Source organism: Fulmarus glacialis, unplaced genomic scaffold, assembly GCF_000690835.1.
Source record: "Fulmarus glacialis isolate BGI_N327 unplaced genomic scaffold, ASM69083v1 scaffold42143, whole genome shotgun sequence".
Lineage (NCBI taxonomy): Eukaryota > Metazoa > Chordata > Aves > Procellariiformes > Procellariidae > Fulmarus > Fulmarus glacialis.
Genome location: NW_009204384.1, coordinates 36,805 through 55,373, shown reverse-complemented (window position 1 = coordinate 55,373; position 18,569 = coordinate 36,805). Strand labels below are relative to the sequence as shown.

Sequence of the window (18,569 nt, the reverse complement as noted above, 5' to 3'; positions counted from 1 at the left end):
CCTGTGCCTGTTTCACTGTCCTTCGTGACAGGGAGTTGCACAGAGCAGTGATACTGCAGGAAGATAGCACGTTACAATTTTCACACATGCCTGAACAGACATTATCAGCCACCTTTCATTACCTCCCTGCCCTCACACACAGGACCCTCGTTATGATAAGTTTGTAACCACAACTCCCTGCTGCAAGTGAGGAGATTGTCACAGGCTTCAAATACCAATGCTTTTAGAGTGTTTAAGTAAACACTTTCCTTGCCTTGTCTAGATCTTCCATCCTCACTAAAGCAGTAGCCTGGAAAACATCACATAGATCCTGACATCAGTTTCAGTTCTCCCCCTTTCCCAAGGCCCATATGGTTCATGATGGAGGGGATGCGATACTTCTCTGGGAATTAGCACCTGTCTTTTCAAACACCCCTCACTTCCCTTCCCTGGAGCTAGAACAAAGGATGGAGGTCACGGCAAACCAATCTTGTTTACACCCTCCACCCAGCCTTAGTCTGAAGTGTGGGTACTAACCTCACTGAGTTGGATGTGCGGCTGGATGTGCCTATGGATTTCTGCTGGCTGCTAAGAGGCAGAAAATGGAGTAGGTTTTCCCCATCTGGGCACAATGCTCTGCTCCAAAACAGTGGCAGGCAAAATTTCCTTGTAGTTGTGCAAGCGCAGTGAAAGAGGTAAGGAACTGCAGCAGGAAGAAAAAGGTGAAAGTGTGCCTTGCCTCTCCCCTTGCATTTATTGAGACCCTTAGATTCACACAATTTGGCATGTTATTCTTTTGGACGTGTTTGTGAGAGGTTTATTCAAGCATTGGTGCAACCTCTGACTTGCTACCTTTCATCTCAGCTCCCTATTTCTCCTACTCTTCTGCCTTGGTTGGCCAGAGCATAAACACATATGTCTAAGAGCTGTTCCTTTTGTGTATGCACTGTACTTGGTTCAGTATCTCTGGGTATGCATGTAACAAACAAGTTTGTAACTAATAAGTATTGCAACCAATGCATACACTGTGAGCTCTTTGCATACTGAAGAAAAACACTCTCCTACACTGAAAAAGTTCTCCTACAAGGGTACAACTATCAGGTTCTGTTTCCACCATGGTAACAGTACTGACCCTTCTTTAAACTGAGACAAGCATTTGTAAAAAGCTTCTAATAGATGTGGGAAGAATGCGTTCAGGTTGAAGGGCACCTCAATCACATACCAGCTCCAAATGCAAAGAAGAAACTCTTGTCTGGATACTCTTCCAGCAGGTGCTTCACCCTCCTGCCCATTCGCTCATTTCGCTTGTAGATGAGCTCCTGACGGAAGTAGCTGTCTATCTCTTGGGCAGTAATGCGTTCATGGGCTGGAAGTGTAGCATTAATGAAATTTGGGACCTAAGGTAGGGAAAAAAAAAAAGTCTTCATGAAAGGGGTGTTTATTTCACAGGCAGCCATCATACACAGGCATTTTGCTCCATGACTGAATGTGGCAATCACCTTGTCCCTCAAGGCACATCCAGTAGGACAAAACCCAAAGAAAGCTAAAAAATGACTCAGCGAACTTCTAATAATGCGTAGTGCTTCATTTCACTCAACATATCATTTCAAAGCCAGCCAGCTGAATTTTTTTTGATGCAAAGTGAACAAATACTCTCAGTTTGCCACACTGCAGATTCCAAATCCTGATTGCTCGGCTGAAGAAAGTAAATATTTGCCCCTGGCTATCTTTAGCTACATGCCTCTTCCTTAAATTGACATAGGTATGACATAACTATAATGATAATTACACTCTTCTAAGAGAGTTTGACTGGTATCAGACCCCTCAGGCCATCAAAGAATAACTGTGCAATTTGAACCAGTTAACAAAAACATCCCCAAACTGTCCAAAAGAAAGAGGGCGAGATTTTGTCAGGAAAGAAAGTATTACCCACCTCCAGTTCTCCTGTCCTCAAGGTATCTTTTAAAATACTGGCTTCCTCCCCTGGGGCCTCCAGGACAGCTGTGGCTGCACACTACCCTGACCTCTTGCTAGTGAAGAGAAACATGGGTCTGGAGTTGCAGCCATCCTGGCTTCTTTACAAGTAGCTTTGGGCATTGCAGTTACAGAACTACTAAGGAAAGGGCCTGCAAGTGGTAATTTCTGGGGAGCAGAGCCACTAAGCCAGGTGCTTTCCCTTTCAAGGCTGCAGCTATGGAGCCACTCAGAGACTATGACCAACTGTTTCCAAAGGGTTCTTCGCTCACAGTGGGTCATCTACTGGGCAAGCATGGGGTCAAATACGATTTACAGAGATGTTCTGCTTAAAAACATAAGCTGATAGTGTTGCAGGCTATTACTACTCAGCTCCGCTGTGAGGGAAAGTGCCCTGCGGTGGAGCCCCTCATGTAAGTAAAAGGCACTTGCTTCCTCAGAACCATTCATGTCTCGGCAAGAGCTGTTCTCTCCAAGGACCTCAAGGCGATGCCATCTGTCTGCAGTCTGTAACACCTTAGCAGAATAGTGATGCAGCATCTGTACGCTCTTACAGTTCCAGCCTCCTTTGAGAAGCCCTTTGAAATCTATGAATGAAGTGCACTGTGTAAGAGCTAAGCAGTGCTAACGACCAGGTTGCCTGCATCTGCAGGCCAAAGGGTGTGCAGGACAGGAAGGTAACAACACGCACGGAAAGCTCAATGCCAGAGAAGCAAGGGTTAGTGTGACAGTATTTCCAGCTCTGCAGCACTGCACTGTATATATCAAAAGGCCATAGGAAAATGGTTATTCAGCAGGGAAGGCCCAAGTACCAACACCCACTTGTTCAGCACTGCTGAGGCCAGAGCCTACGTCTTCACTGATGTGCATGAATTGCCAGGTAGTAGTACCTCACGGACAAGAATAGAGAGGCCTGATGTCTCAGTCTGAGGTTAGCTAATCTAACAGCCCAAACAGGCCAAATTGGTCCCTGCTGGGCATTTTCTCGTGGTTTAAAGATCAGAGCATTGCATTCCACTGTGCTGCTTAGGAAACCGTCTCCATAAACCAACTCTGTGAGGCCTCAGAAGGTTTTCTTTTCCTTAACATTCAGTCTAAATCTATCTTTTCTTTGTTTCACTACATTTCTCTTCTTTGGGCCTTGCCCACAGTACACAATCATACTGAAAGGGGACATTAAAAAGCTTGCAACTTGCCCAGCCTTACACAAGCGTCCAAGTCACGAGTGCATTTCTCTGTCACTATTTGCACAAAAGAGCCTGCTGCTGCTCTCTGTTGGCGCTAAGTTCGCTCATACCTAAGCTAGCGTAATTCCACGGGATCCTTAAGAAAATAAAGGATTAACTCACAGAGCTTTGACACTAAAGCAAACACGGCACTCGCCCAAAAGGGAAAGCCCGGTGCACCTTCGCTGCTTGCGTGCAGCAAGACAGGGGTGAGGTGGTGCAGACTCCTGGGACAGGAGGCTCAGGAAAGTGGATGTGCCAGGGAGCCACCGACGTGCCCTTGGCCCTTGCCTGCAAAGGGCCTGCCTGAGGAGAGACGGGTGTGAGTGAGACAGGGGTTAGCGCTATGGGGACATGTGCGTAATATAAGAGCTGCGGTGGCAAGACTCACTTGAGAAGTGTCATGGTTGAAGATGATGGAGCTGAGGTCCCCACAGTTGTAATGCTTGATAAGGTCTTCTGTCGTATAGGGGATCTGGAAACTGCCTGCTCGGAGGCTCTCCTGCTGCAAGAGAGTCTGATTCAAAGCAAAGACCACCTGGGGGGGGTGAGAGGGAGGAAAAGACAGAGTTCCTGGTGAGTTCTCATCTCGCCCCTTGAGAAGGTCACAGACATACAGCCGCCCACCAAGGGCTCTCTGAAGCTGCTCCGCTCCAAGCGCGCCAGTCCATGTGTTGCCAACCCGCGCCTCCTCCAGGTCTGCAGATACTCACACCTCAGGTCCCACGGGCCTGCTCATAGGGAACTGACTCACTACACGTAACTCCAGGAGGTTTTGCCCATGACAAGATTAATACAGAAGATACAAAGGGGCAGACTGAAATCTTGCTCCCGTAGATGACAGTTTGCCTGACCACCATAGAGTCCTAGGGCCTGACAGGCTCCTATCCCCACAGCTCCTCAGCCACCTACCTAAATTAAGCATGGCTTCTCCTCGTTTGCCCTTTCTTCCTCATCCGCAAGTCGTTTCCTGCTTCGTGTCTCATCCTCCCACACACCCTGTTTATTTCAGGCAGGAATGGCTCTCCAGAGCAGGCCGGGGAAGGATGGCGACTGCTGGGGGATGCAGGCGGCCACCCTCCCCATAGGTGAAGCTCTCCTCCAGCTGACTGCCCCTGCAGGCACGGGGGCTGCTGCTGCTCCCCCTTCCTCCTCGGCCTTCACACTCCCATTCCCTTTGCCTGAAGCTGAACCAGCACGGCTGCCACAGCTCCTACCCCCAGGAAGCCTCTCCCTTGACCGGAAAGGGAGAAGATCAGCAGAGGTCTCCTCCAGGTGTTGCTGCTTCCCCACATCCAGCACAGCACGGCTCTCCCAGGGTGGTGGCCTCAGGGCCTGACCCAGAGAGACCTGCCGCTCCAGCTGCCTCCCGCCTGGGGCAATGCACACCCCATGAGGATGACCGCCACTTAAAAGACACAAGAGAGCAGTTTGGAGCAACACTTACAGGAGCCAAACAGGTGATGCAGCACCTCTGTACCGCTCCCTCGCTGCTCCAGCCACTGCAGCAGGCAGCCACCAAGCCCTGGAAAGGCAGGGAGCCAAGGAAGGCCTTGGGACAGAAACCTCCCAGGCTGAGCATGGGATGCCAGTGGGCATATCGGTGGGGCGCGGAGCTGGTTACTCACCAGCGCAGACAGCAGCTCTCCATCAGCATGCAGCATCTGCCATCTCTCCTGAACACAGCGCTTACTCAGGCTACCGCTGGTTTGCGCACCAAGACTAGACAACTCTAACAAGCTTTCCCACTACCTACTGGCTTATTTTCTTTATTTCTAAAGGAAGTAAGCCGAGAGATATTGTTGAGATCTTGAAAGACATTTCAAAAGTTACTCTTTCCAAGCTCTGGTGACCCTCTGCAGCCCGGTGAGGGTTCTGCGTAATTAACTCCTCCTGGATATTTGTCTCGAACACCATCAAAAGCACTCTGGAACTGGAAGTATTCACCAGCACCATGAAACTCATACATGAGTAAGCATACTCTTAATGTACTGAGATGATGTGAACCAAATCTTGGGATTACAGGACAGGGCAAATGTGGGAATGAACAGGTGTAGTTTGCCCTCCCCCAGCACAACAATCCGTCTCCTACAGAAAGGTGCAGGTCCCACCAAACCTGAAATCACGCTGTCCCCACTACAGCTAAAGCTGCCCGTCTGGATCCAAACCACTGCGTATTTAACCGAATATGAAAGCCCATAACTTAGTATTAGTTCTGGAATGGCGTTCAGGATTAGCAACATTCACTCCCATCTCATGTTTTTAAAAAGGGCAAGAATTCACTTGTTCATACAAACTGCACCCGATTAAAAGAAAACCTACCAGTGGCCATCTTGCAAAGGACCTCTGTTTAATTTGGAAGTAAATTAAACAAAAACAAATTGAAACCACTTTATGTCTGAACAAAAGTTTGCATGCAGGCTGGGGTTTACTGCACTCCGAAGCCATCATTTTCTGTTTGTTTGGCTTCACTTCCCACACACCCTAATGGATGTTAATGACTAGATGAGATTCACTGAGAGACAAGCCAAATCCATGCTGAAAATGCAGGGTTTCTACAGCCAGGACTGCTAGGTCATGCCAGGAAAATCTCGTATGTACAATCAGTCCAGCCAAAAGCACTTCCATGGGAATGGCTTATTTTGTAAGTTATTTGACTACTATAGCAGCATGCGCTTGGACAATTTATCATTAAAGCAATACGGCCCTTTCTAGACTCTGCAGCCTCTGAAACAATGCCCAGACAGTCCCTGCCCACAGAGCAGCAATAAGACCTGTAACGGTCTCCTGAGCTGGTCACGTAGCTCTGCCTCAATGTAGAGTAAGCACATCAAAGAGGTTTTGCAGTCTTCACCGTTTGACTTTCATCCAAACACAAACCAGCGGAGGGTAACCGGCTTCTATGGAGAAAACACCAGCCTGCTGGGTGAGCCGTGAGAACAAAGCAAACCGTCCTCTCTCCGCTGTACTCCCACAGCCTGCACTCCTGCTGTCGCTTGCTCTGCATGCTACCCTCTGCTCCACAAACATTTCTTCCCTCTTCCCTTGCAGCGTGCTTCAAGTGAAACAGATTCAGTCTCTCCTCCAAACAGACCTGGCCTGGACTGTAGCAGCCAGGTCGAGCCATGCAGGCACCTTCCTTCTTTATGCCCACCCACTGGCCATAAGACACTAGCACACAGCTAAAATTTGCTAAATTGCAAACAGCTAAATAAATCTGTCTCAAGAGCAGTTTTAAAACTGCAATGACTACCTGCAGTTATGGAGGATTACTGCACACGTTTACACAGGAATAGAGGCAACTTACCCCCCTCCCCTCACATTTCTAAACTTATCGCTGGCATGACACAAAGCTGCCCTGGTGAGGCAGCTTTGGCAGCTCTCTGGTCTTTGCTAAGAGTACATCTTTCTGGTTTGGAGGCGGGAGAGTTGGCACTGGACATGTGAAGAAATCTCAGGATGTCTGCAACTGAAGGCTTGCCTGCCCAGCTGGGAAGCACAAAAGACTTTTCACAACGAGGTGGTTGATGTTTCACCTCAAAGAAGAAACAAAGTGTCCAAGCTCACTGCCCAAGACTCCTACACCCCATCCCAACCACAACTGCCTGGGGACAAACATCCAGCAGGCTGCCATGGACCCCACAGCCCAGTTGGTGGGTTTGCATAGCACTGCATGGGCTGTTTTAATTTGGCACGGAGGATTACAGAGGGCTGTGCTGTGCCAGGTCAGACTTCCCCATAAGCAACATTTGGATCTAGACCTGCATCCTATCACTGTGCATAGCACCTGATAGAGAAGTCACAGAAGAACCACCCAGAGAGGGGACTTTCACCTGCGCGTTGTGAGGGAAGGAGGTGGTCTCAGCTCCTTTGATGACAGCAGCAGCAGCCCAAGTCCCTCTGCATCGTTCTCAACCACAGCCCAAGCACTGGGAGAAAGAAAAGTCAAGGTACGCCAAATGGGCAGAAATCAAAAAAGCATCTATGTCCTTGACAATTAGCCCTCACTAATGAGTTACGGTAACTCATGTCATCAGGCTTTGCACAGCTGGAAGGCAGGAGATGCTACTGCCAAAAATACTCTCCACATCAGCTGGACTGAACAGAATGGTGGCATCTGCTGGAGGGAGATCACGGCACACCTACTGAACAACTACACAGGATTACAATTTGGCGCCAGTGTGTGTGTAGAGCCTCTCAAAGGAATGTGATAGCTTCTCTCCATTTCTGTATCACTTGTACCTTCTTGGGGGAAGTGTAACTCCCTGGCAGAAAGAGAAGGGGTGTGGGGCTAAAGAGGGAGGAGCTGTTTGCAATACCAGGTGTGGCTTAAAGCTGTGCCCTCGTGAGAAGGTTATCTTTGGTAAATAGTAATGGATAAACACTGTCAGGATCTCAAGAGAAGGAAGATTCCTGAACCTACTGTTCTTAAAGGATTCAATTTGCTGAGGTGGGTCTTGCTCAGAGGTTGATAACTCTTATCTGTCAGTATTTCTCAAAGAAAACATTAGACTAGGTGCAAAGTGATTCTTAAGGAAGACGAAAGCCATCAAATTCTGCAGATTGGATCCCACTCTTGTTTACCAGATGTGAAAAGCTGAAGAAAGTCAACAGAGCATGGAAGCAGGGACCAGATCACTAGTTGATCTGCAACTGCTATATTTGGTACAAATACTGCTTGCCTTCCTAGCTCCCCATTCAATCCTGCAGTCCTTTCATTTCTAATAAGTCCAAGGAGTTAAGAAGACAACAGAAAAGAAGGAAAGGTTGAAGAGAAATTTTCAACTTTGCTTAGAAATCAAAGCCAAGAATTTGTGCTGAGCTGAGCTCCTCCAACAAGTGGTACAGAAAGCATGCATATGTCTTCCAGGTTATCTCTTGCTTTGCACTGTTTTACTAATTCCAAAATCTTTCCTGTGTTGGAATCCACAAAATCACTCCACATTCGTCCTCCTTGCAAAACTGTTCTTCCTTACTTCACGCCTCCCCCCCCAGCAACTCTACCCTACTCTGCTCCATTAAGTGTATTCATACTAGCATCAAAGCATCTCCTGAAAAGATGTATTCGGAGAACAAAAGTAACAAGTTTATTAGAAAGGCATTTTTTTCCTCCCACCTCCCATTTCCACTGTGATCTCTCCGTCTTCCCACTACTCCCTCCCTTTTTGTACTGTGGAAAGAATCGATTAAGCTCTCTGGTATACATATTGCTGCAAGCCTCATTCTCCTCCTGGAGATTTCTTCAGCTGTCAGGAGACACTTGTCCCCTTTGCTAGCATTGTTGGAGTGGCCTGCTAGGCTAAGGGGGTGGGGAAAAGCGCGTTAGAGCCCGGCAGATGCGTTTTTTGTCAAAGACAAAAGACCCCCTGCCATCCTCTCCACTTTTCAGCACTTTCATCCACACTGGATCAAAGTGCTATTCTGCATATGAAAGGAACCTGGCATTATGCACCTCAAATTAGCCTATCGCCATCCCGCTAGCCTCCAAGTCTTCCCAACAAAAGCGCTCACATCTGTTCCATCATTTGCCTCATCTTCTGTTTTTTTTTCTCTCCGCTCTCAGTTTTTGAGGGCCATTCAGCCCCTTGAATTATAGTCTGGGGGAGCATCTTCCTTGCTCTGGGATCGCTCAGCCGGACAATTTGCTTTTAATTGTCTTAAGGAATCATGGGCTGCTTTTGGACCCTTCCCAGCGACTAACTGCATCCATTATGGCTTCCATTCAGCCTCTTCAGCCTCCTTCCCTCTTCCTCCTCCTTCTCAAAAGCGTGTTTCTCTTCTTGCTCTTCACCTGGAGGAGACCATCGCTTCTCTGGGCCAGCAAACACTACTGCCCCAAATCAAAATGAGCTTCAAATCAAAGGCACATGACTATGAAAGTCAATAATCCTCTTTTGTCACGGTAATGGTCCAGGAGGCCAAGTGCTGAGAAGGAAGCCGGATTCCTCGCTCCAATGTGACGCAGCTCTTTAGATGTCTGGTACACACACCCCAGCTGCCTTCCAGGCAGTAAATTTGGGACTGGCCTTCTCAGAGCCTGGATACCTGAACCCACCTGCCATAACAAGTCCTGCAAACACCAGCCTGCACACACAGGCAGAAGTCTGATTTTGGCAGGGGCCGAGAATACCAATAGGAGATTTAACCCACCACCTGCAGCCTTCAGAGAAGCCTAAGTCACTTTCGGGTCTGTTGCGCCAGAAGAGATGCTCCCTGTGGACCCTACAACAAGCTTTTGTAAAGAAGAGAGAAAAAGGAAGCAACTTCCCAAACCTGGACCACTTTTGTGAGAAAGATTGGATTCAGGTGACTAGAAGACAGGGTATCCGAGGGACTCACCCAGAGGACAAGAGATGAACACTACAACAAGTCACTGAAACAAAAGGAAATGGAAACTATTCTAGGTTACCTATGAGCTACAGGTTTCCCATGGGCTTGGTTTTATTTATGGCTTTTGTTCTCAAAAGCCAGCATAGCAAGCAGAGGGAGCACCTCTTCTCTAGCACAATCATCCAAGGCACCTAGATGACACTCTGTTTGCCTCAAATCAGACACACAGATGCCGGCAGATGTAACGGCAGTGAAAAATTTGGTCTTTGGGCTGCTGACAACAAACTCACCCTGGTACATCTGGTGCGAGATTCTTGCATTTTGTCTTTCCAGAACTAAACAAAAGGACACTCTGAAGATTTTGGTTGTTATCTGAGATTTATATGGGAATACACAAGCCAACCTTTCTCCAACTAGGAGCTATAAAAACAAGGGACTTCCAATAATTTATCAGTTTATCACTTACGAAGCAGTCAATGAATTTACCATCCTCCTCTTGATGCAGAAGGATGATAGATAATGTTGAATCAGAGGAATGCTGCTTACAGCACTGCTGGAAGAAGTGCAACTCATTTACTTGTAACAAACTGCATTAATACATAGCCTTTTGTCTGAGTAATTTACACTGTTTTACAGGCTTTTATGTTTCCACTGACAGCAGGAGAAATAAACACCCCACTATGTGCTCAATGTGGAATAAGACCAGCAGTGGAACAGATTGTTCCCATTTCAGAGGTCAGCTTGCAGTTCACAGCAGGACATCTCCACGACCTTGCTGGGACTTGCTCCCGTCTTTCTATAGGGCTAAGAGTGTGGCTATGAACCTGCTGCTGCACTTTGTCCCTGAGAGCTCTCCATCTAAGTGTCCACTGGGTTGCCTAAAGCTTTCGTGAAGTTCATCCTTGTACAGAAAATCTTTGCTCTGTGCTGGAAATGAACTTATGATGCATGTTTGCATATTACTAGAGAAGGATTAAACTTTTGTTTTTTAAATTCCATCTTTTTTAAGGATTTTGTAAACATTAGCAAAGTCTTTTTTTAAAACCTTCACAAATCAAACCTTCATCAGATACATTTTTATCTTATCAAACAAAACTAGGGACTAGCCCTTTGTATAACCTTCAGGTTTCTACAGTCCTGAACCAAAGTTCAAAGAAAAAAAAAAATGGACTTTAAACACATTACACTTGTAACTCCTGCCTGTCTCCTACTCAGCATTTCGTCAGTTAGCAATGTCCAGCTTGTTTTGGGTTAGCATTGCCATGTAGCTCCTAAACTCAGGTCAAGATCAGACTTGGGAACAATTAACAAAATGAAAAAGAATTACTAGCAACCTAGATTTCTCTTAGGGTATGCCCACTTTCCAATTTACATGACTGTCTAACCAGTATGCTAGTAGTAAGGGTTTCTTTCTTTTGCATAATTATTTATTTTACAAGACACTTAACACAGCCATCTCAAAACTGTATTAAAAGAGTAAAAAGCAAAAAATCTGAAACTGGGGTTGCTTGGGCTGAGACTGGCTATACTTTTAAAATTCAGCACCTGCAATTAAAGTTTTGTTTGGTTGGTTTGTTTTGGTTTTTTTTAAAAAAAACTTTCTACTTAAATAAGAGTGGCTTTAGTCTACCTCCTCTTCCTTCTTTTCTACTGGATACTCTTAAATTTAGTGGAAGCAAAACTAAAATACTGAGGTTAACAAAGCTGCTCTTTTTTTTTTTTTTTTTGTTTTAAACAACTTTACAGGAAAATTCCCTTAGAAAGGAAACAATTTGGCTTTCCAAACTGTAGAAATGATGTAAAAAATGTAGAAATTATGAAGACGTCACTGTGTCTGCCACCGTAAGGAGTAAGCTAGTAACACAGCCAAAGCTCAACCTATATCCACAGCTTCAATGGTAACATTTAGCAGTACTTTTTATCTTCCTAAAACGCAATCAATGAAACTAAATGATCTTGGTATTTATGACCTGGGATTTGGCCTCCAGTTTTCTTTCACTCAACCACAGATGCTCTTTGGAGTGCTGCTAGATGAAGGAAAAAGTCTTTCAGGTCCCCTCCTGCCTGCATTGATTATTTTTTCACTCGTCCTCTCTAGCAAGGCCATGCATAGCTTAGGACTAAAATTGACAGCAGTTTGGAAGATTGCTAGAAGTAGCATGTCTTAGAAATGCAGAATACTGAAGTTTGAAACACCTCTCACCAGTTCTTGTGCACCTTTTTTGGTGGAATGGATTAATTCAGAAAAGAGACTTTTCATTGGCTTGAATGCTTCCCCCCTCATCAATGTAAAACTGATGTACATTACTTGCATAATTCATGTAAGCATGAGCAAATCAAGACTATAAAGTTAACAGAGTAAACAATCTAGTCTTGCGATGTGATGAACAAGCTCAGAGTTATCATATGCTTTCTGGTAACCATGCAACAAGATAATTTGGATTTTCTTGAAGTTCTGCCAGCAGGGAAAGCATGTTCTGTATAAAACACTCAGCACTGATAAAACATTTTTCCACTCAACAGAACAATTAGGCCAGGACTCTGGCTGCTGTTCCAAACAGAACAACAACTTTAAACCAGTGTTTATGTCAAAGGCAACTGGGAGCACCTTTAAGAGAAGCTTCTGCCTTCCAAATGGAGCACACCAGAGCAAGCTGACCTTTTGAAAGTACAGGGGTCAAAGGGAGAGTTTATATTAGTGGTAGACTTGCCAAGAAAAACCTCAAACAAGAACTGCTGAAATGGTCTCTTAGCTGGTTTCAGGCAGATCAGAGGCTGGAAGTTCTCAGTGCAAAAGCTTTCCAAAAGGAATAGCCGACAAAATTTTCACATAGTGAAACACAGGCCTAAAGCTGTGCTCTTCGTAGCAACTGTGAGCTCAGCCACATAGAAAAATAAGTATATCCCAAGAAAGGGTGGGAATTTACAAGCCACCAGCTGTGCTGTGCGAGTCCCCTGAGAGGATGTTCTTAGGATAAGCCAGCTGACTCCACTGCCAGGCAGTACCTCCCGTCACCTCTTTGGCTGTCCACATTAGGACATGACCACTTTAGCCAACATATCAAGCTGCCTTTGTGGCAAAATCTAAAATACTCTGATTTTCAGATCCATGAAAACCCATCTGCTGCCAATGCAATCAGGGAACTGCTGAGTGTTTGGCACTTCTGAAAGATAGAGTCTTTAATGTTTAAAAGTATCTGGGGTTTTAGTTTTTTTGTTGTTGTTGGTTGGTTGGTTGGGATTTTTTTTTTCTTTTTCAGTTTTGTTCTTGAAAAGGATTGCTGCATGCCAACAACGACTCCCCAGGAATTTTAAGTGACTGTCTAAGTTCAACTGATTTGCAAGAAATCTCACAGATCAGGTAAGCTATTGCTCTCAAAGTATGGAAGACTTTAACCTGTGGACTTCTGTGCCAGTTTCAATGCATCCAAAACCAGAAGAAAGGATACTTACTTCCCCTGCTGACCCCAAGACTTACCTGCTGTACAACAGGCCTTTATTATTTTCCTTCCCCCACTGACTGCATTTTAAGAAACAGATATTAAATCACCAAAAAGTAACTGCAGTCCATCAAAATATTAAGTCAGAAGGATGTTAGCTCAAATTGGATCGCAGTAGCTTTGTAATAGGCACCTACCAACACTGTCACTTGGAATGGATTGGAACAAAAAAATTATCTGAAGATTTTGTCAGGCAGAAAGCCCTGGAGTATCTCTGAACTCATATGCTTTGGACCAACTGAACAGAGATTTCTTAATCACCTCAGTGAACAGGGTAGACAGCAGACCCAACAATGAGTGAACCCGGTCTTCTTTAGCCCTTCTGAGCTCTAGATAGTCAAATCATTTTGTTAAAGGCCAGGGCAGGTCACCTTCCCCACAGCAGTTCCAGCACATGGTCACACACACTCACTGTCAGGGTAAGTGCCCTGGATAAATATTTGTTCAAGGACCCCTGAGAAAAGCAGAGGTATCTGCCAAGAGCTCATCATTTTCACAAAGTCACCAGGATTACAGAAGTCTGACTGTTAAGATTAAGATGGCCCAAGATAAGCCGGAAGGCTCTGGGGTGTGATGAAATGTGGTGGTAAAACAAGAACAAAGCATGGCAAGATTTATCTCATGGGCATGTCATACTTTGGCCTTGGAAGGAAACACCTGGGTAGTCTTCCTGGGCTAGGGAGGGCAATGCTTTTTCAGAAGTTATGTGGAAAAGCTGCAATGCAACTGGTAGCAACTCAACCAGCAACTCCATATACAGAAAGATGCAAGAATATATTGGCTTAAGGTCTGTAACTGTCAGCACCAAAGCAAAAAGCTCTGGTGCACTCAGAATTGTGCAAAGGATTTTAAAGGCATAATGGGATGTGAATCATCATTCTCCAAATCCAGTTTTGGAAATAACAGACAAACAATGTTGTACAACAGCAGTTACTTGGTGAATATCTGCTAAAACTGTGACAGAAACAAAACAATAAGCAGGTGATCAGGGCAACAAAATTCAAGTGGCTGAATTGTTCATCCTCCCCAAGCTGGGCAAGTTCTGACAAGCTGTACCTTTAGACTAACGGGATCTTTCTCAGGGACTCCCAAGTGATTTAATTCCATTTTTTGGACAACAAACTCTCACGAAGGCCTATACAGCCCAGCATGAGGCTTGCACTCCAAAAAGTCTAGTCTGAAAACTTAAGTTTGAATGAGAACACATCATATACAAAGTCCTGAGTTAAGCTTCATTACTACTATCCACCCCAAATATCTGCAGAAGGATGCCTTTCTCCTGCCTCATTATATTTTTACACATCGTTACTAATGTGCATCTTCTCTATTTCAGGCAACATCTGCTGGAACTCCTCATGCTCATGTCTCTTCAGTTAAAATCTGAGATGCAGGTCCACAAGCCATATCCAGTCTTGTGACACTGGATTAAGGATAAAAGAGTTCAGAGATTACCTCACTCTAGATTGTGACACAGAATAGATAACAAAAAGAAGCTATCCATCCCTTCAAATACACTACATATCACCTACCCTAAAGCTCCTACAGGGCTTTTTTAAACATTCATATACATGAAAGGATTAAAATGCTACCCCCAAACTCATATACAAGGAAAATAAAGTTGGCATTGAGAAACTTGTGGCAAAATCCAAGAGACAGAAGAAACTATCTCTTATAATTCATGAACTCCTACAAATCCCTCATTTTATCATCTTGGAAAAAATGCTGCCCTGTTGGTATTTCCGATCAGTCTTCATCTTTAACCTTTCTAACTAGAAACAATTCTTCAGACAAAGTTGCCTCTGTAGAACAGGACATCTGGCATTTGCTACCCTCCAATGTGTGATCCTCAAGTAGAGATGGAGGAAACACTCTTTTACCACAGTCATTAACGGTGAGGGACCCCACAGGACTAGCTCGTGTTGCAGCTCAATGGCAGCTCAGCCCAGCCCTTCTCAAAGACTACACACACCAGTATGCCACAATACACAATGCATCCTTACGTTGGTGTGTTTTTCCACCACACCCTATAGGGATTCTGTTTCCAAATTTGTGCTCATTCGCCCTTCAAAGCAACCGTAGCTCCAAACCTCCCCTTCCTTTCTAGTAGCTACTCTTTTCCCAGGGGTATTAGCTCACTTTTTTATTCAAGCTCATCTTTGGGGTTTTTTGCCTTCTTACACATAAGCAGGACAGGGAACTCACTGAAGACAGAGAAATGTCAATACTACCTCTTCCCTAATTTTTCCAGACACAGCAATATTTCAGTTTGGAAGAAAAGTCCACAAGAGCCCTGCTGGTGTAGGAATCTTCCTAGACATTGCCCTAAGAACACGCATTCAAAACCACTCATCAATCAATAGACATGAGTTGCTCTCAATGATGCCAGTTTTTCAGGCTCTGCACCGTTCATGATTAAATACAACTAAACACAAACCCTACCAGGACAACAGAGATTTCCTATTCAGAACATGTTATACTTATCATGTTGTTAAACACACTTGGTATTGAAAAGTAAATTCACATCAAACAAACATTTCATTAGGGAACCTTACATAGCATAACATCTGTTTGTGACAGATAAAACAAGGAATGAAATCACCATCCCTCAGAACAGCATTTCAAACTCTTGTATAAATCCAAAAAACCTGAAATGGGTCCAAACCAGAACCTGCTGAGCAATTTGAAATTAATGCAAAAAGGAAATATAAGTTTCCGAAGAGGTTTCAGGAGCCTCTGGAAGTTTTGCACATTAACTCCACGGTGATCTCCGTGAGTCCAGTGGAGATCTCTAAACTACTGTGGGTACACACGTGAATTCCAACGATAGAAGACATTAAAGCCTTTTGTCATGTGCATGCACACTACTGTCCAAAAAATGCAGTCCTAACCAGCTGCAGTCTTCCAGCTGAGCAGTGCTGCAAATTAAGTGTAACAGTCTTGCTAGTGTCTCACTTCACTGTTTCTACTCTCCTTCTTGCATTCAGAAATAGCGTTTCGCACTACATGAGCAGGCTGAGCTGATTCTGAAGCCCCTCTTCCTACTGCACAAACCTGAGCTCTAAGAAATTCCCTTCCTTTACCATCCAAGCCTCCTCTTCCAGACGTGGTCTTCCCCTTCTGCTTGGTTGTGTGTGACCTGCTGGCATTCAATTTGATTGCGTGACTATCCAAATCAGCCCCAGAGTCAGTGAAAGTGCCCTTGGTGGGCTGGAGACAGGACAAGCTCAGCCAGAATTCACTCAATTCAATGCTCCCAGCTTTTTGCTGCTCCAAAGGTGGGCAGGAGAAGGGTAAGGTCCATTCCTGATGGTCACATGCTCAGTGCTTGACCTCACATGCTAACTGCCGTCACATTTGCTTTTTATAATCAGTCTGTCTGTACCTCTGTCGTGGTTTAACCAACCATGCAGCCGCTCACTCACTCCCCCCCCCCAGTGGGGCAGGGAGCGAATCGGAAGGGTAAGAGCAGCCTCGACAGCAATAGGTGTCAATGTTTCACTATCAAATTCAAATGAGAGTTGCAACGCTGATGTATCAGGTTCTTTTAACATGACAGTATTGACGCTCTGCCAGGTGACAAGAAGCATTGAGGAAGGAAGTGCTTCCACATCCATCCTTAAATGGTGAAAGTGAGATCCAAGGGAGACAACTCACTCCCTTGGTATGTCCTCTAGTCAGCATCAAAGCTTAGCACCAAATCCAGAACCCCAATCCTTTGCAGCCCCTAGTGCAACCCCTTGTACAATCTCTTCCAGGAGACATTTCAGATGAAGTGGACAGCACTGCTACCAGACAAGTGCCCTGCTTGTCTAATACGCACACCAGGAAAGTGTGAGTTTACAAACATAAAAATAGCAGCACCACTGGTTAAGAGGTGTAAACCTGAGCCATACACCAGGCTCACAGCTAGTACGCCCAATTATATATACGATCCTAAACATTTCAAACCAGGTAAAACAAAACTTGAAGGCTGTACACCCTGGCAAGTAACTCCCTCATTCCCTATCCTTGGCTATGGAAACTGACAAGCCATCCAAGCTCTGGGACATGGGACTCCTCCCAAGTTCTCTTGGAAGATAATCAAATAAATGTAAATCCAAATCATGGTAATTCCCTTCTGAGTCTGTCTGCTACAGATATCCAGCCTTCGCTGAGACTACATCATCCCTCTGCAGAGGCCCTTAAAAAATATTATTAGCACCTTTATTTTGCATCCAGGAAGGAACATAAAGACAGTTTTACTTTTGGTCCAGTTAATCCAGACCCACGTTTTCACTTTACTCAGTGATCACACAATTCTGCTCCAGAGGCCGTCAAAGTTTTGTCAGCACAATCTTTTATCTTGAATGACCTCATGATACTCAAAAGCCACTGGGCCAATCCTCAGTACATTGTGTCAAGGATGTATTTGGTGCAGCTCAGTGTTTATTTCAATTGTGGTCAGACAGACCAGTCATCCAAGGACATCAGACGATGGTCCATGAAATGACTGCACATTTGAAAGGCCATCATCAAAAAACAGATTCAAGCAATCATGAAATAAAAATAATTAACACTTTAAGCCTAGCACATTTTTTTTCTCTGCTGATGGAATCATTGCAACAGCACTGCACAAGATGGCCTGCAATTCTCCACCACCAGAAAGGGCTCATTCAATTTCAATTTAAAATAGCTGAAAAACACTGTTTGATGTAAGTGCTGCCATGTTGGACCTTTTGTTACGTTTCAAAATGGTATTAATTCAAACTGGCTGCTTAACAATTTCCAAGGACATGCTTTTATCTTGTTAAAGGCTGTTACTCCATTTGCCTAGTCCAGTTTTCTTGGATCTCACTTGTTCTCCGTGAATGTTCAAAAAGGCTAGCTAGCAGTTCATGGTATCCTGTGCTAGTTCCTTTAGAAGCATTGGCTGTGTGTCATCTGGTCCTGCTGGTTTTGAAATGGTTAGTTTTACCAAGTATCCTCTCACCCTCCTCTCACCACTAACTTGCTGGCTAAACCAACACCAGTTCTATTCTTTTCCCGATGGTCCGTAACAGCACTGTCTTTTAACTAAAATATTTGCTTGCTTCAGCCTTTCCTCCATCCTCAGATACCCCAAAGCTGTTCTTTCAAGAGCTTCTCTCTTTTTATTTTCCTGTCTTACCTCCACAGCTTTTGCTCCTCTGCTGCATAATGGTGCAATGAATACTTCTGCATCACAAGGGAATTTGCACCGGTGCAGATCTGCTGGTGGAGAGTTCTCAAAAAATCTGGCCACCAGAAAATCAATTTTAAAATACTTCTTGCTTCTGCCCACTCCATTTTTCTGTCACAGTCATTAGACTGCATGGCTTCATCTACCCTAGAAGCAAATTCTTCGTTTAACAAGTCAAGTAAAAAGTGCTGGATTTAAACACACACAAATCCTAACAGTCAATTTCCTTCATTTGGAAGGGAACACAAGCAACAAAGCATCAGCTGCAGCAATAACTGTTTTGGTTAAACCCAGAAAGTCCTCCGAAACTTTTCCACGGTTTTGAGTGGCAGCTAGACATTTACAGGCTACTTGAGGGGGGTA

General features: G+C 44.9%; 1 protein-coding gene across 1 annotated transcript in view; it reads right to left on the bottom strand.

The window, feature by feature from the left end:
• Nucleotides 1-1,201: 1,201 nt before the first annotated feature.
• The window catches only part of TRABD2A (TraB domain containing 2A), a gene marked incomplete at both ends in the record, with an annotated part of 46,911 nt that continues 29,543 nt past the window's right edge, over nucleotides 1,202-18,569 (bottom strand). Inside the window, 2 exons of the mRNA XM_009574971.1 lie at nucleotides 1,202-1,376; nucleotides 3,571-3,717. Coding sequence (XP_009573266.1) covers nucleotides 1,202-1,376; nucleotides 3,571-3,717 — 322 coding nt within the window. The remainder of the gene's footprint in view (nucleotides 1,377-3,570; nucleotides 3,718-18,569) is intronic.